At 33.2% G+C, this 25,870-nt stretch overlaps 2 protein-coding genes, 1 long non-coding RNA gene and 2 other non-coding genes across 5 annotated transcripts; 2 read left to right on the top strand and 3 right to left on the bottom strand.

The window, feature by feature from the left end:
• The first annotated feature begins 1,807 nt into the window (after window positions 1–1,807).
• On the top strand, window positions 1,808–1,941 carry MIR396B (microRNA MIR396b). Its single transcript, NR_129314.1, has one exon. It is a non-coding gene; the product is annotated as a microRNA MIR396b (primary transcript).
• Window positions 1,942–6,172: 4,231 nt separating this feature from the next.
• On the bottom strand, window positions 6,173–7,704 carry LOC127899685 (uncharacterized). Its single transcript, XR_008051612.1, has 2 exons — window positions 7,309–7,704; window positions 6,173–7,185 (listed from the first exon to the last, which is right to left on the bottom strand). It is a non-coding gene; the product is annotated as an uncharacterized LOC127899685 (long non-coding RNA).
• On the bottom strand, window positions 7,375–7,546 carry MIR396F (microRNA MIR396f). The gene has a single exon (NR_161533.1). It is a non-coding gene; the product is annotated as a microRNA MIR396f (primary transcript).
• A 12,448-nt stretch (window positions 7,705–20,152) lies between the features above and the next one.
• On the top strand, window positions 20,153–21,302 carry LOC102621558 (calmodulin-like protein 7). The gene has a single exon (XM_006474356.3). It carries the CDS (start codon window positions 20,399–20,401, stop codon window positions 21,077–21,079), a length of 681 nt encoding a protein of 226 aa, XP_006474419.1. The 5' UTR covers window positions 20,153–20,398; the 3' UTR covers window positions 21,080–21,302.
• A 530-nt stretch (window positions 21,303–21,832) lies between these two features.
• LOC102621858 (hypothetical protein) lies at window positions 21,833–25,077 on the bottom strand. The gene is made up of 5 exons (XM_006474357.4): window positions 24,609–25,077; window positions 24,362–24,506; window positions 22,767–22,987; window positions 22,439–22,612; window positions 21,833–22,277 (listed from the first exon to the last, which is right to left on the bottom strand). The coding sequence occupies exons 1-5, from the start codon at window positions 24,789–24,791 to the stop codon at window positions 22,191–22,193; spliced, it is 810 nt and encodes a 269-aa protein (XP_006474420.1). The 5' UTR covers window positions 24,792–25,077; the 3' UTR covers window positions 21,833–22,190.
• Window positions 25,078–25,870: the final 793 nt, after the last annotated feature.

The raw sequence follows: 25,870 nt of genomic DNA, 5'->3' as shown, positions 1-25,870 counted from the left end.
TTCATGTGCTACATCTCCATTGTGGAAGTTTTACAATAATTTATTGTTTGACAAGTAATAATGTCTTAAGACAAAGGTGCGAATTATTTATTTATGTAAAAGTGCATGTATCCCTTTTGTATATGGAACAATTTTAAAAAATATATTAGAGAAGCAATATATTCAATTATGGGTTTGGACCATGCTGCATACCATTGGTTGGTGAAGAAAGTAGACGTGCGAAAACATTATATAAATACATTATGGATGAATAGGACTATAGGAGCAAAGACGAATATTGAAATTGCATGTTGCAATTGTAATTCTATGTCTATTTCATTTTATCAATCACATGGCCTATTTAGGTTCTATTTCATAAAACTAGTAGTAAAAGGTGAAGGTGTAATGTCTTGAAAAAAAAATTAATGCCTCCATAAATGTTCATATAATGAAAGGAGTGATGATCATTTTGGAAGGGTAATGGAAATGATCAATGTAGAGGCGAGCAATATTTATGAACATGATTTTGCAAGCAAATATTGTTGTGTGTAAAAATTTATTTTGTTTGACAAAGATAGTAAAGTCATGACAAGTCTTGATACCTCAATATTTAATAAAATTTTATATAAGCTAAAGTATGGACTTACTTTCATAAAAGTAAATCGATTTCATACCTTATTTATGATCTACTAATATTAGTAATTAAAAAATTTGTCGAAATATATTCACAAATCACAATGCACATCAGAGATTTGAACCATAGACACAAAATTAGTCGAATTTTGAATGAGCTATTCTTGTAGTAAGATTTAAAATCTACATTCTACGATTGTTTCAAAGTTCAAGATTTATTTATTTTTATTACATGAGACTATTGCTCAGATTACAACTCATATTACATGAGAATATAACTGATATTTACAAATCAAACTATGACTGGGACCAACTTACATCAATGTTAATGGAGCGCTGCCCAGATTTTAACCCTCTCAAATATTCGAGGAATGTCTACTCCTCACTCTTGGATAAGAGAGCAGACTGCCTTCACTCAAATTTAATTGAGGAAGGAAACACTATAATTAATGGTTAATTGTTGCATGGATGAGGGTTCACAAAATTATTTAAACTCAGCCAGATATATATAATCCCCTGTAAAGAGAGAATTGGTGTTATTAACACAATATATAGAGAGAAGTCTGCATGTTAATATGTTATATATAGTGCTCTAATTGGTAATTTAAATATCTTGCACCAGAACACGATTCGAATTAACAATAAGATATTGTGAAGGAAAAAAAAATATTTACCCTAACGGGAGAGTGTAAACCAAACTCCACTAAAAGCGCGTGATGCAAGAGTCTTTGCTTCTGGACAGATCTTACGTAGGACCCACAATGCGCCCCTACTGGGGTATCCGCCACCGTCAGATCCGGTCGATAGCATCCTTGCCGCACGTATATTCATGACCAGCGTAGGAAAAGAAAATAAATATACTGGGTGTTGTATTGTTAGGGCTAAATGGGATCAAACAAACAAAATACGAACTTTTAGTCAGCTTTTTAAACGGAGAGAGCTGGAAATATAAAATATGAAAATATAAAAAGGAAAACGGTAGGGTTAACAGTTGAGTAATCTTAGGCCCAATATTCTTCTTGGGATTGGTGGTAAAAATTAAAAGGACCCCGTTTTGCCTATAAATACAACCCTTTCTCCTTCCCCTAAACCTATGCCTTTCAGATATTTCTCTTAATCTTTTTTATTTTCATTTTAATTTTAGGGTTTGATGGCTGAGAAGGTTTGTGGAGTTTAGAAGAATATATGATGTGATTATGATCCTCTTTGTATTTTTCCACAGCTTTCTTGAACTGCATCATCTTTGCATGAGGCCACAGACTTGGCATGGCATTTGTTGCGGTTCAATAAAGCTGTGGGAAGATACAAACAGGTTCAATAAAATTTCAAGATCCATCTTCACATCACTCGCCTCCTGTAATTGATGTATCCAGCGATTATGATCTATCTTTTACATTTTGTGGGTTATTTTGATTTTTTTAAAATTCTTTTCATCTTCTTTTTGTTTTCCGCTTCGATACACTTTTGTTTTATTTGTTGGATCCATTGACTTGAAGTACTGATAAAGACTGACAATGGAGAATATATTCATTTATCTAATGCTACACAGCTTTTTGCATGAATTTACCGCTTCTTGTCGCCCTTTTTTTTATTTTGGCTCCACCAATCAAGGATCGCTTATTGTTAAATTTTGATGCGATTATGTTTCAATTCTGATCTCTTACTTTCAGGATGATGTTTTTCAGTGTTTCGGCATGTGTGTATACATATATGTAGCTCCCTGAGAGCAAGAAGCTGTGTGCATCTGATAGTTGGTATCATATCATGGATCTGTTGTTAACTTCCTTCAATTTTGAATTTCAATGGATATGTTTTGTGTGTGTGCGCGTTTATGCTGATTCTAATTGTCTTTGTTAACTATCTAATTATTGAGGAAGCATATTTCTGGATTTTACTTTGCTTTATGGTACATGGATGTGTGGGTTACATTACATTGCAGGCAAAGGATAAAACAACAATCGGTCGATTCCTTTGATATTAATGAATGAAAGTGATGTAGACCCACTGAGCTGTTTATGCTGTGTCTTGATCGATAAGGTATATATATCACCAAGTTCAGTCACTTTATTTTAACATTCATTCTCTTCTCTGCAGATTCCATTTATTTCAACAACTGCATCTATACTCCTTCGCAATTTAAACTCTTTTACTTTTACTAATATTGCACGAATAATTAATATTTGTGTAAAGCATTTCAGGTAGGTAATTCAATTCAATTAGGGTTAGTTTATACACAAAATGTCTGGACCATTTGAAAGCTTTGTGTACATGCAGTAATTAGATTGCAAAAGCTCCACTTATTGAATGTTACATGGACCACATACAGCTTAAATATCATTCAGCTATATGTATACATACGCTTTATGAGCCTTGGACTTGAAAATTTAAGTAAGTGGGTGGGTGATGCTCTTTGCTAGCTACAATTTTTATTCCAATATTCTTCCTTTAGAAAGTAAAACCCTGAAGAAGGACGATGATGCACAAGAAGCTTGGAGAAGCAAACTAGGGTTTTCTTGTTCTTTTATCCAATGGAGGCAAAGACAATTAGGTGGCAAGAGAAGGTCCTCTTGCCCGATGACTCTCTTGTCTTGTCTTGTTTGTGCTGAAATTGTCTAAGATGAGATCATATTGCCCATGCTTCTTTCTCCTGGTATAGTAAAAACAACATAGCTTTTTTATGTCTATACACAAGTGGATCTAGCATATCAAAGCTAGATTTTTCAATTTCCGTTGCTTTCTTATGATGCCGCTGTTGCCTATTGTGAGTTGTGACTACAAACTTAGCTGGATTTAGAGGCACTCACGGGGAGCTCAGTTTCAATTAATTGGCCTCCTTTGTTGTTATTTTATAAATGCTGCACAGATCATATGATCTAGCTGCTACTTTGATTACATGTGCCAACTAATCTTAAAGTTTTATTATAATCTTTGTTGTAAGATAGATGTTTTAAATATTTTTTTTTCTTTATGTTGGATCATGCCATGGATAAGCAATTCTCCATTATTCTTTTGGATTTATTACTGATCTTTATCTTTAACAATAGTTTTGATAACTCTGTGATTATAGTACTTGTGATGTAGACTTAAAGGAAACCCACTAGGATAATAAATAATTAAACAATGTTGATTAATTGCTTATAAAAAGTAATGTAGGATTTGTATGTCTGCCTGACTTTAGTTTAGCTTCCCTTTCGGGGAGAAAGTTGTTGAAAAAGCTAAAATTTTCTTGTGCTTTGTGATTGTGATCTTGAAGAGAGATAGGTAAAATGTTTAAATCAAAGCTATAATTAATTAATTGATTGAAGAAGCTTAATGCACATTCCACTAGATCTCGCTGTCTAGCTAGCTAGTACTGTGACTTTTGTCTTATTGCTTAAACTATATGCTGTGATTTGGTAATGTTCCGATTATTTTCAGGACCTCATCACCAAGTCTCTTAACTCCCATCTCTTTACTTCTTTAAACTTATTTGTAAATGGTCTTCTGATTTGGAGACTTTATGGCCATGCATACACGTGCAACCCTACCATATATGCATGAAACATGCATGCCTATTTTGTTTTTGTTGATGAATTAATAAATGGTACATAGACTTTCCAAAGCCTTCGAATTTTCTTTTGTTGCGCTATTCGTTTCCTTAATTTCCTTTGATTTGCTAAACAAGCATTTCTCGCAGACAACAAGAAATTTACGATTTTGTAAATTTCCAATCACTTTGTCTTCATCTTTTATGAAAATTACATGAAAAAGTGAGCTGTCTAGTTTGTTTCATTTTTGAATCTTTTGACAAAGCTAATCAATCATGATTGTTCATTTTTGTTTTGTGCCATTTGATTGTTGGTGCGCACTTTCACATCAGATAAAAAGGAGGCAGGTAGCCGGACCTTTTGCAAAATGAAATTATGTCCTATTTTGTTCGAATTTGTTAAGCTTGCTAGCTAGCTATAGTTTTATGCTAGCGACGTGACCGTAAAATTTCCCAAACACATGGGGGCGGCATTATTGCTTTGGCCCTGCCATTTCCCTTTCGCTTTGTCCATGGTTCTTTATGAGCCCGTTGTTCTTCACAAACTCGATAATTTCACAGCCACTTGCCTTTTTTGGAAGATGTTTCCAGCACTTGGTTACGTTTATGTTGCAATTTGCTATTCGTTTTGTTCAGTTAGATTATGAGAAATGATTAATGGCCGACCTTTTTTTACATTGTGATGAGCGTTGTTCTGATAATCCATATCTTACCCCGTTTAAATCACACATCATTTGTCTAATTGCTCGCTAACATATATATATTGGATGAATTTTACATTGGACCGTTCATTTTTTTTCTTTTCTTAAATGGTACTAACTTTCAATCCCCTTTCAAGTGTAATTGAAATATCATGGAAGTTTGAAAGCTATCAATGCAAATAATCAAAATCTTCAACTTGTAACTTGCGAAGCTTTCTCACAATATCTTAAATGTAAACAATGTTAACGTTAAAGTTCGAAAACTACGTTAACGTTGAATGATGACGCTGACACCATAGAAGTTAACTTGCACCAGGAAAAAATTCATGGTTATAAAAAAAAAATGACAAAATTCAGTTTAGAAACTTGTCAGAATTTTGCATCACATGGCAGTTTCAAGAGCTTGCATTACATCAATCTCTGGGAATTTGGAAAATATGAAGCGTGAACGTACAGTTTAATTATTTCTCTATTTTTGTTTCTTTAAAAAAAAATAATAATAATACATTGGAACTTCACCATACCAAGTTGTGTCAATCGACATAAAAAGGATATTAAAGGATGAAGCATCGATTGAAGAAACGATGAATTAGGGTCTAATATTGGCAAATTAATTATCTGTTTCCGCTCATTTACATCATCTCAATATATTTTGCTGTACAGAAGAACCATGCCCCTTTGTCTGGCTGATTATAATCTACTTTATTGTGGACCTACTCTCCATCAGAACCGTGGAATTCCACTAGGCTTAACATGAAACTTTGATTAAGCTTTTTATTAGGTGAAGATTCCCTTTAACACATCATTATCTGATTAATGCCAATGTTCGTTCAAATTATAAATGCTGTTAATTCACAAATTTAGCTTCATGTAATTGTATTTTTTTTTCCGTAATGGTACCAAATTTGTAGTGTCTAAGTGGCAGAAGCTTAATTAATTGTTAATCAGGAGTCACTGGTAAGCAACTGTTGTTTACTGATTAATGACCCCACAATGATTTCAAAGCAAAATTAAGGAAATGTAGATGGAACAAGAAGTGCTTGTGAATCAACGAATTAATTTAAAAGTGCTTTTCGCTGTTGTACATGCTGTGTGAATCTTGTGAGATCAGCCACTCTGGTTCTTGCATGCGGGTTTCTCATTGTATATCCTCAACCACTGGTCACACCTTTCTGATCATATATAACTTGCCAGCACAGATCATACAAAAGCAAAATTGGAAGTATTATCAGCTCCATTCAAATCTCAAATTTAACATCCAGTAACAGCAAAAGTAGTAAATTTGCAAAACCAGATAACTAGCTAGGGTTATAATTAAGTCATAACAACAAAATTCAAATTAAATCTTTGAACATTAATTATTACTGAAAATGCATATACCATGAAAACGGTCCACAGTACATTTCCAAATCATTAGAGGGTAATCAATTTTGAATCAGAGCAACTATTCCAAGATGGAACATATAGTAAAATTACACAATAAAAAACATGGACGTACACACGAGTAATTAATAGCTAATTAATGCATATTTAGGGCTAAAGGGGTCTTGGTTTATAGATAGATCTTTAGACCAAGAGATGGAAGCAACTAAGAAGAATAATTGAGTAGGTATTTGACAGTAGAGATCATCAGTTATACAGGTTGGCTTCTGCTAGCAGGCTCGCTAGCTCAGCCGTGTAGCTTTTGTATCTTTGAAATTATACAAATACATCTTCTTCTTCTTCTCTTTTTTAATTGTGTGCGTATATCTGTAAATAGACTCACTCAACTACCACTGTCCAGAGAGAGAGAGAGATGTGATAAGCAAAATTAAATATAATAAAAACTGATGTCAGATTGAGAGAGAGTGGTTAAAAAATGATGTCACAAAGTGACAAAGAGAAACCTTTTTCACAGAAATGTAGGATATCATCATGTTCAAGTGGAGGCAAAACCAAAAGGGCCAACAGAAAGAACTAAAAATCTTTCAAGATAATATATATACGAAGCAATTAAAGCTGGGGATTCTCCTCCCTGCAAAAGTAAATATACATTTTTCACCATTTTAATTGAATGTACAGAACGCAATCACACAAACCCAATTATCTGCGAAGAAAAACTGTACATAAAAAATTTACAGCAACTAGGATAGTTTTACACACACACTCCATGCATAATGGAGCTCATGTGTTAAAACAGTAAATATAAAATGAGTGTGTGTAAAAACAAAGACAAAATCATGTTGCAGGGTGATTTTGATCTGTTCTTGAACGTATATTTTGGAACCTTGTTGTCAGTGTCAAATGAGAAAATTCACATTTTGAACATGAATCACAGTCACAGCTAGCTAGCTTAAAGAAGCGCTTCTGTCACAGGATAATGCAAGAATTTAAGAGGGTTACTGTGTATACAATTCTAAGAAGTAATAAATAAATATAAAAAGTTATAATTGTATAGGAATTAAGGGTAAAATATATACAATTGATTACCGGGAAGAAGACCGTGGGGAAGATCTTGGCAGGGCCGCCGGCATACCAAAGGATGAGGTATCTGGCGAGCAGGCAAATCCTGAAGGTGTGCCATGTTCTCCCACAGCTTTCTTGAGCTCCCATGGCGCGCGGTGTCTACATACGGCGCCTAGCTAGCAAGAGCCGTGTATTAATCAGCAAACAGTGGAAGTTCAAGAAAGCTGTGGAAAAGCATGACCAGGACTTAATAATAATAATGTTCAGATCTCATATCTGTGGCTTGATGATCTTCCATTCATTTTACACTCGATGTTAGAGAGGAAGAATTAAGCAGGAAGCCCATACAAAGAGGCTATTTCAAGGACCACTCTACCATATATATAATCTGTGTGTATTGCCAGCTGCTTTATAGGGAGGGAAAGTGTAGTAGTAGCCAGTAGGGTTCAATTCTTACTCTTTTAATACACACACATAAACACACAGACTCACCTACTTTACGACTGAGTGCGCAGTGGGGTACATTTCCAACCAGTCATGTGGGTCACAAGACAGACAATATTGATAAACCCATCAATCTTTATTCAAAATTTCCAAGTACTTTTTATATATTAGCCTCGACTTTCAGACTAATGATCGACTAACATATAATATCATCAGACTCACAATCTCATTCTTTCTTGATAAACTTCTTAATCTATTAATCTCTTAGGGTCAGTTTGGTACGGTCCAGTTACAACAAAACCGCGAAAAGACATTAAGAGAGAGAGAGAGAGAGAGCTTTGTGTGTTAAAAGTATTATTATTATTATTATTATTATTATTATTATTATTATTTAGTGGAAAAGCATGCCAAATCAGCTCTCGGCCATATTGAAATTATTACACTCAGTTTTTAAAGAAAATTGACATTTTTCTCCTATCATCTTTGAATTTTACTACTTAATCCTACAATTTTGAATAATACTCCATTGACATTTTTCTTTTTAAGTTGTTGCTTACGCATTTATTGAAGTTCGAATCTAAGACTTGAGCCTTAAAAATTAGTCATTACCACTGGAGGTAAAAAATAACTTTAATGCGAATAGTAATTATTAGCCAAAAAAAAAAATGTATGTATGTATGTAAAGATATATATATATATATATTGGATTTAAATGAAGGAAAATTTACAAAACGATCCCATCCCCATCACATGGTTGCATGTGATGTGGATGATCTCTTTATTTTTAATATATGTATGGGAAACAAAAGGTATGGGTTGTTTATGGTCCCCCAATCGTCATGTACTTTCTTTTTTAACTTCAAATCTGTACATATTATATATGTAATCATCAATCATGATATTGTTGTAACCGTTCTGCATCTACTTGTTCATTTTTTTTCTTTTTTTCTTTTTTATTAAAAAAAGAAACAATCTTCATATATATAGGATCAGGCTACGGTGCAACTGTGGTACCGTGCCACAGTTGTATCCAGCCGTTAGATGCACTTGGATTGATGGGGTCCACTGGCATCCAACGGTTGGATGCAACTGTGGCACGGTACCACAGTTGCACCATAGGTTTCCCCATATATATGGATCAGGCTACGGTGCAACTGTGGTACCGTGCCACAGTTGTATCCAGCCGTTAGATGCACTTGGATTGATGGGGTCCACTGGCATCCAACGGCTGGATGCAACTGTGGTACGGTACCACAGTTGCACCGTAACCTGATCCTATATATATATATATATAGAGAGAGAGAGTTTATGTTTTGATTCTTCTAGTTCTAGAGTATGCTAATATAAGAGAAATGTTTATTTTTGTTTTTGGTTTGTGTATGGTTCTGATTTTCGAGGATATTCTTTTCCATGAACGGGGACCACATATCTTTTCTGTTTCCATTTTTTTTTTAATTTGGGTGAAAAAAAAATATGTGATGTGTACGACCTTTTTAAATTGCTCGGCATTAATGATAGTAAGTTTCGATTTCGCTTGAAAGACGTGACTGCTTGAAGATATTGTGATTAAAAATACGTTAAAGTACTGCATGAGACTAAGAAAAATATGATTTGCATATTTGTAATAACAAGTTATGTGGTAGGGTGATTCTATGTGAACTATATAAGGATTCGTCTATAATGTGATATTTCATAAATTTACCCATTTATTAATTTCGCATGCTATCACACGACACTTTGAAATTTTACTGTAAAATTAGTAACCGATTATCAATCTGTTATTACATTACGATTGGTGGAAACTATTTGAAAAAATTGAAATGATAGTATAATTTTTTTTTCAAAAGACCTAGACTTGGCGTTTGTTTTTTAACTTAATAATTTAAAGTCACTTAACTTAATTAATTAAGTTAATTAGAGATGTTTGTTTTTATAACTTAATGAGACTTTTTAGATAATTTTGACTTAATAAAATAAGCTAATTTTTTTGGCTTTTTACTTAATAGAGAAATCTCAATTAAGTCAATTACTTGTTAATGTCAAAAATATCCCTGCTTTATAATTTATTTTTCATGTCTATCCCAAAACTCACCCATAGACATTTACCCCACATAAAAATATCCATGTTTTTTCTTTCTTATATTATATACGATAAAATTTGAAATTTATGGTATTTTATATATTAAAATTTCAAAATAATTATGTATTCACTTAAATATAGTTTTATTTATAAATGTTAAAATATTATGGTATTTAATATATTATTTATTTGACATTCAAATTTAATAAGGATACAAATGTAAAAGTCATATTTTCAGCTTTGTAAGTTGAAAAAAACAAACAACTTAATACTTATTTTCCAAGATTCAGACGAAAAAATAAACATATTATTTAGATTCAGACATTTAGATCTATTCAGAATTCATATTAATTCATGTCTATTCAGATTTCAGACAAAAAAACAAACGCCAACATGTTTTGTCTCTTCTTCGCTAATGGTTATAGTATATTACATAAAGACCAGCGGGCATCCTCATTTTTTTTTTCTTCATACGATTAGGTTTTTAAGTCATATGGTTTGATAGAGTTAAATTTTAATGCTATTAAACAACATGACTTTATAGTGTATTAAAAAATAAATCTATTAAGTCGTGCAATTTAATAGAGTGTCCACATTAAAAAATATGAGGGTGGCCGCAGTTGAGAATAATACACACACACACACACACACACATATAAGTGAGGGTGTCCTTTCTTAAAGTGAGAATGTTATTAAAATATAAAAAATAAATAAATACATTAGAAACTATGTTTTTTTGTCTGTCAGTATATTAAAATTTATATTTTTTTATCTGATAGTGACATTTAATTAGAGAATAATTATATACATATATTACCCAAAATAGTTGTTATCTACGACAAAGTGAAGGTGGGGGCATGACGCTATTAAATTACGAACTTTTCAAAATAATAACAATATTAATAAAAAATAAAAAAAACTCATTACAATCAATCTAGCTTGATATTTAGATTGTTCTGATTTGTTGGTAAACGATACAAGTGACCCTAAGCCTACGGCATTTATGAAATGTACCTTAAAACTTATAATAAACGCAGACAACCAAACGTCATGACTGATGCACTGTTTGAACCTAACTAGAGTTCAATTAAGAATTTTTATTAATTACGGTGTAATTGGTTTATTTTCATACACTAGTGACGACCGAGGCCCTAATTTAATATTTTAGTGTAAAAATTAAATATTGGTTATTGTGATTTGAAATTATATTAATTTTATTTCATAGTTATATGATAAATAATCTATAATAACTATCACTTTTTTTGTAAAAATAATCATTTAAAAATCACGTTTAACTTAAGAAGAAGGGTGTAAGAGCGTGTGGGTTGTACAAGTAGAGATTTATGAAATTTAACAGCAATGGGTGAATTCAAAAGTTGAATGGGGTATGGGTTAAAAGAAATTTTTGGGGAGCACAGAGAGGATTACAGCAACACATATTGACAATTGATAATGTCACATCGTAATCAAAAGAAAGGAAAACAATCGGAGTCACATCTTTCACATCAAGATGAGGAAATCTTGCTCTCTGAATTGTACGCATGATGCTTGTCGAAACGTACGTGGCCCAGCATCTTTTATTAGGGATTCTGTGCTGTACTAGCCCATTCCTGACAGCCACTTTAGCCTTGGGCCCAATTTTTTATTAGGCTGAATATAGGCCCGGACAGGACACTTTCTGATTTTTTCACCAGAAAAAAAAAAAAAAATCATATAAAACTAGAGATAAAAAAATCAATTGGAAAAGGATTGATAAAGAAAAAAACAATTAGCACGATATTTAGGAATTTAACACAAAGAAAATAGTTTCTAATTATGGTAATAACTATTAAGTATTACCTAACATAGATGGATTCATTGGAATGAGAAATTCTGATTGGAAATTGCAATAGGTACAAAAAACATCAGCAGGCTAGATGGCTCGTTCCATCATCCGGATGATTAGTTCTTTTCACCTTTACTATTGGGTGGTTTGATATCAAAGCGAAGTCGCCATCCATTCAGTGGCTTTATCACTGTACTGAGCGTAGTTTCAAATCTCAATCGTCTTTCAGTCACAGCACAGTGTGTATTATTACACATACTGCTAAGATCAGCTGCCCCCACTGACAATTTCAGCCTTCACGGTGGGTCAAATAAATAAATAAATAAATATATATATAATAAATAAACCGCCCTCAATCATGCTTACCGCCCCCCTTGGACAGCAGAAACGTATGAATCATGAAGTGTTCCCGATCGATCGAGGGTTAAAAATTTGTGTCATACAAGTATTTGACTGCATTTCGAACTTTGTTTGTGCATCATGTATCCTAAAGCTAAGCTATATTTGGTTTTGGTATTGTAATGGTGAAGCCGCGGCTGCTGCCGTGTGGAAACAATAATTATCAAGTGAGAAAGTTGATAGGTGTTTACTGTTTAATAAACACAACTTGTAGTAAAGTTATGTGCGCCATTTTGCTTGAGTTCTTGTCACATGTACCATCAACTGAGTAGATAAGAGTTAATGCGCACATGAAAAGAATTTAACAGATGGACGCACATCCACTATGTCTCAAGATTTTTATGTGATTGATCTATTTACATAATTTAGTAAATTGGATAATAATTCAGAACCTCTCTCAAGGAGTGGTTCGACACTCTTACTCCTTAAGAGAGGTCAGAGATTTAAGTTCTACTCTCGTATACAGTCACCATTTTAGCCAGTATTTTATTTTTTACGGGCCAACCTGGTGCGAGCAGGGATTAATATAGGTTGTGATACGGGCTTAAAGATGCCTCCTACAGTTGGGGCTCACTCAGAATCACCTCGTAGTTTAGACAAAAAAAAAAAAAAAATTTAGTATCACGACAAAGTCCTAATCACACCACGAGTTTTGAGTTTGTGAGAGAAATAACATTGTTAAATGCTCTAAAATTTTATTAAATTCACTTATTTAAAAAAAATCACTCAATAAATAGTTCAATTCCTTTTAAATATTCTGTATTATAAAAGAATGCACACAATATTTTTTAGGGTTCGGTTATATTGAAGTTCACCTCCGGTGGAACACAAATTTCAGCGACATACGTAAAGTAATAAATAATAAATAATGAGTTTTTTTACTATTTATCACTTTACGTATGTAGTTAAGATTCATGCTCCACCGTAGGTGAATTCCAACGTATCTATAGCTTATTTTTTAATATCATTTTTTTTTTTGAGATGTTATAAAAAAAATATTTGTCACCTTTCTAATAAATAACATGGGTCAAATTATTAGATAACGCAAGTGCGGGCAGTACTTGTAAAATTAACGTACCATATGGTAAAAGAAATTTTGGCAAGAATAAGATGAGTCTCAAATTATTAGATAATCAGTTGCCTGCTTGCACTCTGCACTTTGCGAATTGCACGCGTGTTGATGTGGCCGGCAGGCGGCAGTAAGAGAAAGAACAAATTAATCGCGGAGGGAAGTTATTAGGTGTTTCTGTTCACAATGTAAATGTTGTGTTAATCGAGGCGCGGCCCACGTATCAGCTACCCTCCAAATCAGCAGCGAAAATTCTGCGCCATGATTCGTGACAGCTCGAGAGTGCACGAGCCAAACGCTGCGCCTGCCATCTGAAGATGACCTCTGCTGTACTTGTACGGACAACTGACCGTACCATTCCGTTATTTGCCATTTTCTCTGTATTTTCTTTTTCAATACCTTTTATGGTAAAACAGTGAGCAGTGACAAGTGAAGAGTCACTTACGTCCGCACATGCTCCAATCAGTAAGCATGTATTCTGAATTTTAATTAAAAATCACAATATTATTAAATTCATTTATTAAAAGAATTTACTTAATTTGTATTTAATTTGTACACTGCCTACTTCATTAGTTCATTTGATGCAATAAAGTTAATATGTACCAAACCCAATGATTGTCACATAATCATCTCATCATTGTAGCCGAGTTGGAGTTTACCAGTATTTGTAATAAAATATAGACCTCTTGTTTAGTGAAGGCAAATCATCATTCTCAAAATAGAGAACTAAACCCCCCTCAGTTTTACATGTATACATTTAATTATGTTGACGAAGATAAGAGATTTTTATTATAAAATAATAATCTACTCGATCTAATTGGATTAGATATTTTAAAAATTATCCACCTCGATATTGGGTGGATTAATTTTTTTTAAAAAAATTATATTTCTTATTAACAACTTTATAGTATGTTAATCTTTGTTTAAAATTAAAACATATCTTCTATATGTGGATTATTGTGGAATATTTCAAAATTTATTGTAGAATTGAGAAAATATTTACGCTATTATTGTCTTAAAAATTATTTTTAACTTAATAGGACATTATTAAGTAAATAAAAAGAATAATTTTTCTATTATTTATTAAGAAGCATTTTTAATTATTTCATAATAAACATTCCAAAACCTATTTTTCCCATTCGAAAAAGAAGAAATGAAGAATGAAATATCAAAAAGGCGAAATTACAAAGTAGCGCGTCGCCCCGTGCTTTCATCACGCACGCGCCTAACGGAACAGGCTGCCGTGGGACCATATTGGAACAAATGGTAGTGCGAGCGTGTGATAATATACCGAGGGAATCATGGCGTGCGTAGAACGGGACGGGGAGGTGATGTAGAAAGATGAAAGTATGTGGTCACTATCATGGGGTCAGGTAACAGCCTGTTCACTCCAGCAAACCCGTAAATCAAACGGCAACATGAACAAGAATAAAACGTTATTATTTTTATTTATTTTTAAAGTGGGGGTAGATGGGCCGTTGGAACTTAGTGGGTACAATGGTCATTTAGATGGGCCCCCAACAACAGTCTGATCACCCACAGGGCCCAATCGGTAATAATTAATTAAATTATTTAATCACGTGGAGTGCCGCTCTTTCGTATGTTCCAAATGTTAAAGAAATCGAAATTTCCATCGACCGTTGTGCTACCATGTACATTCCGGTTTTCTATTTGTTTTTTTTTTCTTTTATTTTGAAAAAAAAAAAATGAAGTCGAGGGAAAATAAAATTTGAAAATCCGAAAGGGAACAACACTGCCGTGCCTGGCGGGCCTGAGTTGTAAAAGTGGGCTACGCCTGAAGACAAAAGAGGATGTGGAAAAATGACCTCTAGGGTTGGCTTTAATTCAGTGGGTGATTGGACACCCAAGACAACGATGGACCAACAGCATCAAATGGGATCATTTTGAAGTATCAAATCAAACAAAGTACTAAGTTAAAAATCTGTTTAGTTTATTAACCAAAACAAGAACCAAAGTAACAAACTATTGGCTGCATGGGCCAAGTGTCCGACCCATTGCATCGAGAATTGGACAAAACTAAAAACAAAAACAATTAATTTATTTTGGGTCGAAGTATCATATGATTGTTCATGGATTGTCATCATTTTTTGTTATTAAAAAAAAAAAAAAAGGAATTTTGTAAAAGTAAATCTAAAAAAATAATAAAGAGAAACATATTAATTGCCATTGCTTGAATTAATGCCAAACTTTGATGGGCTTGCGAAATAAGTGGGCTAAGCAGGGCTTTTTATTCCGTCGGTGCGTGGACGAAGCAAGACAATGATGGACCAACAAAATATAAAGCTTCTTATCGGCTGACGTTGAATGAAAATTGCGATCAGGATATGCATTATCCCGTACAATAATTTTCACAACAAATCCTAAAAAAATATACAAATGTAAAGGAATATTTTGATTTCAAATTGAATGTTAAAAATTTTTAATGCATTTATTCAGATATTCATCAGAACGCTGATAGTATGTTTGAGCTCGTTTAGATCATATTTGGTAGAATTTACTCTTATTAAGGGAGACATACCCTTCAACAGGACTCTAAATTTCGAGCGAAGCATGAATGACATTCGACTTACTATTAAATGCATTTGTTAAAGTTTATAATGGGTGTACATAACATAAAACTTGAGTGTATTAAAAAAATGGTGGGGTGCTAGTAGATTTTGCACTGGGCTACTGGGCCCAGCAAGTTTGAAGTCCATGATGGCCATTGTAGATCTATCTGTTGATAGGCTTGTTGTATATTGAAGCCTAAAATCATCTGATAGAACATGTATATATATATATATATATATAATGTGGCGGTCGTGTAATTCACCGACAGTGAGATAATTAATAATTTTATTTTCTATCTCGTCAAACTCCCTGCCTAAGTTGATAAATTACTCAACACACTACAAATTACGATAATACCACATCAATTTATAAATAAAATTTATTTAATGAGTGAAAACCACCTCAACTTGACCGTGAACGTTCATTTCATGTTTGAATTAAGATACTAGAAGGTAGAGTTGCTAAGTTTCGTTGATTTTTTTTTTTATATTACATTTAAAATGTACTGATATTTACTGGCAGAGAGCTCTATCTCATAGATGAACTACGTGATCACAAATTAGATGTATGAAACCAAAACATGTCAGATCTATTTTCAAATATTTAAAAGATAATTAACCTAATTACTACTTACATGAGGACTGAACTCAACTCCTTCATCATAAATGGGAATTGAGTTTTCTTTTGATGGTATGGTAATTTGTTTATGCATACCACTCATGTCAAATCGATCATGCTTGTGATAATAAGTGTCTCTCCTATAATATTTTGAAGACTAATGTAAGACTATCACACTATAGTTAACTAGTTTAATTATGGCTATATAAGTGTCATCCAGTGGAATTATGAATTCAATTATATTAGCGGAAGAAACTCCGGTTATATGTTGCATATTATTGACGTATGTCTTGAGTTATATATTTCTTAAAAATATGACAGATGTATTACATAATATAACAGTCTCACACCAAATTTGTAGAAATAAAATTTAGGTAAGAATTTGTATTTAGAGCATTACTGAAATGAGTTACCTTCTTTATGAGAGAGCTAGAGGTTAGAGTAAGCATATTGTTCTTATAAAGATAAGATTACGTGACGGTCATTATCTATCTATATCTATATATATATAAAGTTGGGGCTTGAGGAGGTGATGTGGCATCACCATTTCTCATCATCTCATATTCTCTATTATCTAATAAATTGGTTGAAATTAAAAAATAATTACATTATAAAATATTAAAATAGAAAATAATTATTAGATTATAAATGATTACATGTCTTTTCCTCTTTCTATTTAAATTCAACATTATTTAACCATTAATAATAATTAATTATAAGTCTTGAAACATTCATTTATTTTATTATGCCAACAATTAAATTTTAGTGGCTTAAAATACATCAATTAATTAATATTAATATATGAAGGAAGGTTCCTTCATCTTCCCTCAACAATTCTATTAGAGCCTAATTTTAATGTCATAATCCCATATTTAATTATTCAATCTTTTGTTTAGTGCATTTTGGGTTCTTCAAACTCTATAAACATTAAATATTTAAGATTTGTGGCCTCATTATTTCTCATCTTTTTATATTCTCTATTATCTAATATATTGGTTGAGATTAAAAAATAACTACATTACAAAATATTAAAAATCTATATCTATATCTATATATATATAAAGTTGGGAATACAAGAGCTGATGTGGCATCATCATTTCTCATCATCTCATATTCTCTATTATCTAATAAATTGGTTGAAATTAAAAAATAATTACATTACAAAGTATTAAAATAGAAAATAATTATTAGATTATAAATTATTACATGTCTTTTCCTCTTTCTATTTAAATTCAACAATATGTAACCATTAATAATAATTAATTATAAGTCTTGAAACATTCATTTATTTTATTATGTCAACAATTAAATTTTAGTGGCTTAAAATACATCAATTAATTAATATAGGAAGGAAGGTTCCTTCATCTTCCCTCAACAATGCCATTAGAGCCTAATTTTAATGTCATAATCCCATATTTAATTATCCAATCTTTTGTTTAGTGCCTTTTGGCTTCTTCAAACTCTATAAATATTAAGTAGTTAAAATTTGTGGCATTATTATTTCTCATCTTTTTATATTCTCTATTATATAATATATTGGTTGAGATTAAAAAATAATTATATTACAAAATATTAAAAATAAAAAATAATTAGTAGATTATAAAAGATTACATGTCTCTACCTATTTCTATTTAAATTCAACAATATGTAACAATTAATAATAAATTAATTATACGTTTTTAAACATTCATTTATTTTATAAAGCCAACAACTAAACTTTAGTGATTTAAAATACATCAACTAATTAATATAGGAAGGAAGGTTCCTTCATCTTCACTCACCAATGCCACTAGGACCTAATTTTAGTGTCATAATCCCATATTTAATTATGCAACCTTTTATTTAGTGTTTTTTTATCTTCTTTAAACTCTATAAATATTAAGTATTTAAGATTTGTTATGTTCGAGTTTTTTTTTAATTATTTAACCAACATCATCTTTAGAAATGTTATTGTATTGTTATTTTTTGACTTATTTAAATTTTTTGTATTGTGTGCTTCATAGAGTACTCTTTTCTTCATGAGTTAAATAATGATAAAGATAGTTGGATGATAAGGGTTAGACTTTGTAAGATGTGGGAGTCTGTTAATACCAAGAAGAATGGAGAGTTGATTAGTGTGAACATAATTTTTATTGATGAAAAGGTTGTGTACACTTAACTATACACATTAATATATATTTTTAAAGTTAACAAAAAAATAATTAACTTTCATAAATAACATTAGTTTTATAAGACTACGTCATCTTAAAAAAAAATCAATTCATATTTTTTATCAGTTTCATCAAGTGTAAAGTAATAAAAAAATAATACTAAATTTTTTTTTGATAGCCGCACGAAGTGCGGTTCTATTTCCTAGTTGAACTATAAGCTTAAGGCAATAAATACAACCACTTGACACTTGGACGTACTATAGAGATGGAAGGAATGAGATAACAAGTTCGTTAATTGAACTTTTATTTCTCGAAGATGACGCACAAATAATTAATTAATTAATTTAATTAATTAGCCAGAGCAAAGCTCTGATGCTGCAAATATATAAAAATGTAGCCTCCCCATCTTACACGGCATCTGCATCATAGAATATGGTTTAAGTCAACAGCTAGCTTAAGCCCTCCACATCCTTATTATATCGTGCATATTGATTAACATAAGATACGTTTTCCTTGAACAAACAAAAAAGTAAATAAATCACTTTGTTTCCGGCCCCCACCCGCAAAACTCTAAAAGAAAGAAGGAAAAAAAAAAGACAATTACTATATGGCAGAAAAGGGCAAGAGAAGAAATAAACAAAGAAGAGAAAAGAAGAAGAATGATGAAGTAGTCCAAAATTTGGCTTAATTTGTTTGAGCTTCTGTTTATTTATATTGAGATGACCTTTTGTGGATTTATTTAGTATTGAGTTGTCGTACATTTTAAGTTATTTATAAAAAAAATAAATTATAATTATGAAATAAAAATTAATAACATGTAGTAAATATAAATTTTAAAAAAATTATTAAAGATATAATATATTTTTTATTATATAAATAAAAAATTATATTAACATATTTTTAAAATTAATATTTATTAAATAATTTAATACTATAACTTTTAAATTATAACTGTCCGATCTACACCGCGTTTATTAAGTTGAGTCGGTAACAATCTTGGGTGGGACACAACACGAGATGTCTAAAGATTCGAACACGCCCAGGCACGTGAGAAGTGACTTTACTAAATGCTTGTCAACAGATTCCCAACTTAAGGGGAAAGAAATGAATTAGACCCCCAAGAAAAGTTTTTTTTAAAAAAAAAAAAAAAAAACGACGATTCTAATACTGGATTGGATATGAAAGATTTAAAAAGGGTAGGCTGGGCTGGCCCTCAAGCCTTAGTTTTTGCTTTAAATTGCAGTCCACACAATTTGTCAAGAATAATATTGGATAAAGAATTTATCAAGTTTTGCATATGTGGAGGGTGATACAGTGATTTGGAAATTGGAATGGTGGTGGTGGTGGGTTGGTGCAACGTAGCATCATTTTGTTTCTTTTATTACTTTTACGGGTGATTCTACAGTTAATGCTCACTTTGGCTAATGACTTCAAATTTATTTATTTTTATTTTATTTTATTTTTTTCACTTAGTAAGTCATCTGCAGTACTTTTGATCAAAACGTGCCCAGTTAACTAATTTTTTAAACAAAATTCTGCTTCTTTAATTAAACGAGAATCATACGAATTCCAAACCGAAAGAAAAAAAGATTGTTACGTTTCATCCATAACACATTTGGCGAAGTGTGGTTGAAGAATTAATTGCATGCTTACACCTTGGCATATAAAGCTTTATCAATATGTTGCACTTTCACTTTCTTCTTCATGTATTATATTAAATTTCTTTATCAGTTTATATTACACTTCACGCGGTTTGTGGGGATCATAATAAAGTACACGGGGGATAGGATGCCGCGTATAGCTTCCTTCTTCTTCAATGGCACAATACTTATACTCCACTCCACAGAATTCTCAATATCGAAGAGCAACATCGAACACACACACTAGCTAGTTAATTGGTTTCTCCTTAATTGCCTCTGTTAACATCTCTCCTTTGTTGCTCTGAGGTAACAAAGAAGATGGTGATATCGATATTGTTATTAGCAGTTCTGTTCATTGCCGGCTTCATTAATATTTTCTTTTACTTCCCCACCAAGAAGTTTTATGCGTGGATCCAATCTTTCTTCAGCAAAAAGGCTACTTCTACTAGTGAATCCCGAGTTTCGTCGCCAAGCAAAGAGACGAGTGCATACAAGAAAGCTGAGCTCAAGAGGGTATTTGCGACTTTTGACAAAGACGGCGACGGATTCATAACAAAGACGGAGCTTGTAGAGTCGCTACGGAACCTAAGGCTGATGGTTACCGACATGGAAGCCGAAGAAATGGTTGCAAAAGTTGATGCTAATGGAGATGGGCTGATTGAGTTTGATGAGTTTTGCATGTTGTACGAGGGCATGATGGGTGGAGATCGCCAGGAAAAGGGCGGCGCCGGAGATGGGGAAGGTGGTGGTGGTGGTGGTGCCGATGAAGGCGATGATTTGAAGGATGCTTTTGATGTGTTTGATAAAGATAAAGATGGGTTGATTTCAGTGGAGGAGTTGGGGCTAGTGTTGTCTGCCTTAGGGTTAAATGAAGGTAACAAGATTGAAAATTGTAAAAAGATGATTAGGAAAGTTGACGTGGACGGTGACGGGATGGTTAATTTTGATGAGTTTAGGAGGATGATGAAGGCTGGAGGAGTGCTTCTTACAGCCTTTTGAGTCTCTGTGATTCCAAGTTCACTGCGTACAGAACAGAGATTGTACATACAACAATAATTAGAAGAGCTTGTTTCAGAAGCCTTTGACGCCACTAACCAAATCTACGGATGCTTCGTGTAATGGCATGGCACACACAAACTTAAGTTGTAGATTATGCCTTAAATCTGATTTTGTATTAATTCCTCTCGTATTGGAATGAAAGTTGTCTTGAATCTTTTCTCTACATGTTTTAAACTTTTGATCCTGGAGTACAGGGAAGCAAATGGATTTTACATGTTTAGTTAATGAATGAACATTCAATCACCAAGCAGTTTAAACCTGAATGGAACAGAGTGATTTTCACATGCTGGGTTAATTTCTTGTTTTAACATATCAAGCCCAAAAGTCAAAAAGGATCCAAAGGCAGCGAATGGCAAGTGGCCAATGAGAAACCAGCGTGTGTTCCAAGGCTTGAGAAACGCTTTTCCCCTTTATTGGTGTTGCAAACAGGGCACGAAATGAAATACATGGATCACACACCGAGAAAAAGCAGTAGGCATTATCCATCTTCCATAAAGAACATGATCATACAGAGCAACAAGCTTTTAATTTTATTCTCACTCGCGCCGCCTGTAAATTGGAAAACATGTTCACTGGGAACTGATTAAGCAATTGCTCAAAAGCATTAGCTCTAATTGTCTTGGCAAACCTAAGAGCTAATTGTATGGTTCAAAAAACAAATCCATCAGAGTAGTTCCATAAAATGACAGGCACTAAAGAAATAGGAGCACCACCAAATCCTATCATATCACATATGTTGATACAAAGAAATTATTCAAGTCTACAAATTGAATGTCTACAAACATCTATCAAGAGTTGATACCCACTTCAAGCCAAATACATAAATTGTAAAAGCAAGACCTTCTAACTGTGTGTTCGAATAAATGTGGTTCTGATCAAACCAACTCTTAGGACATAAATGAGAGAGAGCCCTTGCATGGATGTGCACCAATTGGCAGCAGAATCAAAACCTCAAGACCATTCATTTGGTTAGCACTATTCTTCCAGTAGCGCTTCAATACCCACTTTGTATATTCTATCCACAACAGCCAAATCAATATTTCAACTATTTTTAGAAAACATCAGGATGGAAACGGCCCGGGATAGAGTTGCTATGCTCTGCTTGTTTCAGGTGCATTGTCAATGCATAATTGTTCACCTGGTTGGACAGCACAAGATCAAACATCAGTGTCATAAGCCTCCAAGAAGTCTGAAAAAGTATAGGAACATGCGTAATTTAAAATTGAGACAAGAAGGAGATGCAAAGAACCATGCAATATAACTCAGGTAGTATGTGAGTTTGTGTTTCACGGGCCTCACCTCCAGTGTTCTCAACTGCTCTTGGTACTGGGACACTAACTGCTTCAAGTGATGCAATTCTTGGCTCCGATCTTCATATTCTTTTTGACGCTCATGTTGGATACTCACAGCTCGCTTCAGAATCATATTTTCCTGAATAAGTGCTTCTACTTGTTCCTTTAGCATCTTATTTTCCTACAATAAAACAAAGAATATTAATAAAACTTTACAAAACTAATTTGTAATTTATAAATTTTACCTTCCCTGCAGCCAAATCAATTCTACAGCTATGATTTACCTATAAACCACCCAAAACAGTTCATATAAAACACCCAAGACAATAACCAACCTGGTGAAAACTTTGCGCCGCCTCAGCACTAGCTCGTGCACAGATGGACTTCTCCAAAATCTCTAGGGCTCTTGAAGCACGGGCTCTAGCATCATCAATGTTAGAAGAACTCATCATTTCTCTAACAAACAGCTCTACCCACTCTGGACCATCTAATTGGAAGACTTTTGAAGCTGATGGATCGTCAGGAGATGGAACCTCTCCATTGGTTGTCGCAACACCTGCAAGAAGATATTGCTCTTCCTTTGAGTCGCTAATGCAAATAAAAACAATATCACAAGAATCAACATTTCAAAGTTCATTCTGTTCAAAGAGTCATGATATCAATAATCGATTTCCTTTTCACGTGTCACAGAGTTGAACATAGATCCAAGTGCTGCCAGCCAAACTTTGCAGAGTACATAAAAGGTACTTGCAAGAGCATCAATGTGATATTGCTAGCAATCTGCTACACTTACACGTCTCTGTAATTAGAACTCAAAGGAGCAATGTCATTCAATCAAGCTTAGATTTGACAGGAAAAAGTACCTTTACACAAAATAGGAAGGGAAAAGACTTTAATAAGAAAAAAATGCCATGTATAAAGTTGAGGATTCTTGTTCGGCTAAGAGTAGTAGAAAATATACTTGCAGGGAAGATGAAGCACCTAAATTTGTTTATAAAACAAGATAAGCACATAAAATTGCACAATCATTCAGAGATGAAACTGATGATAGTAATTCATTTGTGAACAACATATGAAGAAATAAAGAACCTTAAGGATAAGGTTAGGCACCTTATAAAATCATAGAACAAAGTGGTCTACAGAATACACTGGTGATGGTTTTGAAATTAACTTAAGTAGAGTGGAGCTGCATAGATTTAGATTGGGTCTAGAGCTGCCGCCACCTACAATTTTAAACAAATCATAGATCCCAGCCTTTCACACTTAGACCAGCAACAATATCCAATAACATTTTAATTTCAGGATATGCAGAACAGAAAACAAGCTACAAGTAGTTGGTGTACCAAATTTTATAAAAACAGAAAAGATTACTCTAGAAAGGTAGCAAATAAAATAAAAAAATGCCAGAGTTCCATTCAAAACACAATGTAATTAACAAAGTAAAACATGTGATCCATGCTAGAAGGTTTCTTATTACATAGACATGACTTAAGTTCAGAAAATGCTTTAGAAGAAGAAAACAAAAGGCCCAAGACTTAAAAGTGAATGCCTGATGATTGCGAAGTCACCAAAAGAACAAACTGCGAGCAGTTGGAAGGTCCCAACACACAATCATAAAGTTATAAGGTCAGTACTGTGAGCAATTTTTCACCCAGGTCAATCTATCATATAAGCATTTTCAACTTGGGGAAAATTACAGCAAAGGAGAGAAACTCAAAAAATAATTGTGACAAATAAGGCTGTGCTTTTTCAAGATTGCTTTCCAATTTTTATTTTTTGTCTTGCGTTGCTCATAAGGCTCTTTACATTAAGACTAATTTCGGTCACATTAAAATACCCACAATACACAATCGATGATCATATACAAACACAAATAATTGAAGAGCGTTCCGTTAATTCAAAACATTTTCGCACACTACACTACACATACCTTGAGCATTGGCATCAGCGGCTAAATCAGATTTGCCGGCAACAGAGCCTAAATTGTTATCAGCAGATCCCAAACGAAGTTCATTTAAACTCCTGATAGCCGAATCCAAATCATCTCCACATTCCTCAAGCGCTCTGTCAAGAATCTAAAAAAAAAAAGGGGCAAATTTTCAAAAAAAAAAAAACTTTTTGCAATTAAAAATAAGTAAATATAGTAAAATCCAGAAAAAAATTAAAAAAAAGGGTACCTGGTTGTCCATGTCAGGGAAGATAGCGGCGAGCTGGTCGAGGAGATGCGAGCGACTGGAGCGGGGAGGAGAGAACCGGACCGGAGAAGAAGAAGAACAACGGATTCTCTTGGAAACGGGAGGTGACGTGGCAGCTAAATTATCCTCAAAGAAAGATCTCTTTCCGCACAGAATTGCAGACATGTTTTAGCTTCCGTCTGCTTCTGTTATTTTTCAAGCTCTCTGATCTTCCCCTCCAGTTCCCCCTTCTTCTTTTTCATGCAGCTAGCCCACCGATCCCCAAATTTTTTTATTTCTTTATTTATCTATCGATTGATATCAATTAATTGAAAAATCATTAATTCTACTATGATTATTATAACTCAATCGGCGATTAGGTTTATTGCTTTCGTCAATTCGATGGAAGTCGAAGGAATGAATTGTCGCCCTTGATTAATCGGCTTCAGCTTCTATATATATATATATATATATATATTTTTTTTTTTTTTTCCTTGGTTTAATTTTTCTGAGCGGTGAATCCGGTGGTGACCTTCTCGCCTTCTTTTGTGGTCGAATCCGCTGAGGACGATGCACGTATGCCCAAATTTTGGTCTGTTTCGGGATTTCCCATAAAACGTGTTGGGATGCGACTGGGGTATTCTTGGAATTTATATTTACTAGGGTGCTAGTTTTTGACTTTGTTTTATCCGGTCAATACGTTCTTACCAACTGGTGGGTTGAAACTTCAAAACGACAAAAGGTCACCATCTCATTCGGGTCACTATCTTTTGGGCCTGTTGATTAATATCTTCACGGCCCAACGTCCTATTACCCCAAGTCTTAGACGTTAGTTTGGGCCTGTTGATTTTAGCATGTTAAGCCCAAATCATTTGGGTCTGCTTGGATAGTTTGATTCGTACACCTATCAGACAGCCTTGGGCTCTCTAGCAAGCATTATATTTACACCAAATAACGGCGAGATCTTGAAATTATGCAAAGCACATGTTTCATCCTTAATTCCTTAAACACACACGACAGCAAACGAGTCCTCAAATTAAGGAGAACTCCCAACTTTTCCATCGTGATTGCGAGGAGTTATCTTTTTTTTTTTTTCATTTTTTTTTTTATCTATCGCTAGGATCTGGTGGCCAAGATATATATATTCAAAGAAGAATGGAAATCTTACATAATGCTAACACTATCATATCAGGTCGTTATCTCACCATTCAATTGGATGTCATTACATATACGCTTATTACTAAATTTAAAATAATCATAAATAC

The sequence above is a fragment of the Citrus sinensis genome, chromosome 9, assembly GCF_022201045.2.
Source record: "Citrus sinensis cultivar Valencia sweet orange chromosome 9, DVS_A1.0, whole genome shotgun sequence".
In the NCBI taxonomy this organism is placed as follows: domain Eukaryota; kingdom Viridiplantae; phylum Streptophyta; class Magnoliopsida; order Sapindales; family Rutaceae; genus Citrus; species Citrus sinensis.
Note: the sequence above shows the minus strand (reverse complement) of the source record. Positions and strands in the feature narration are given on the sequence as shown.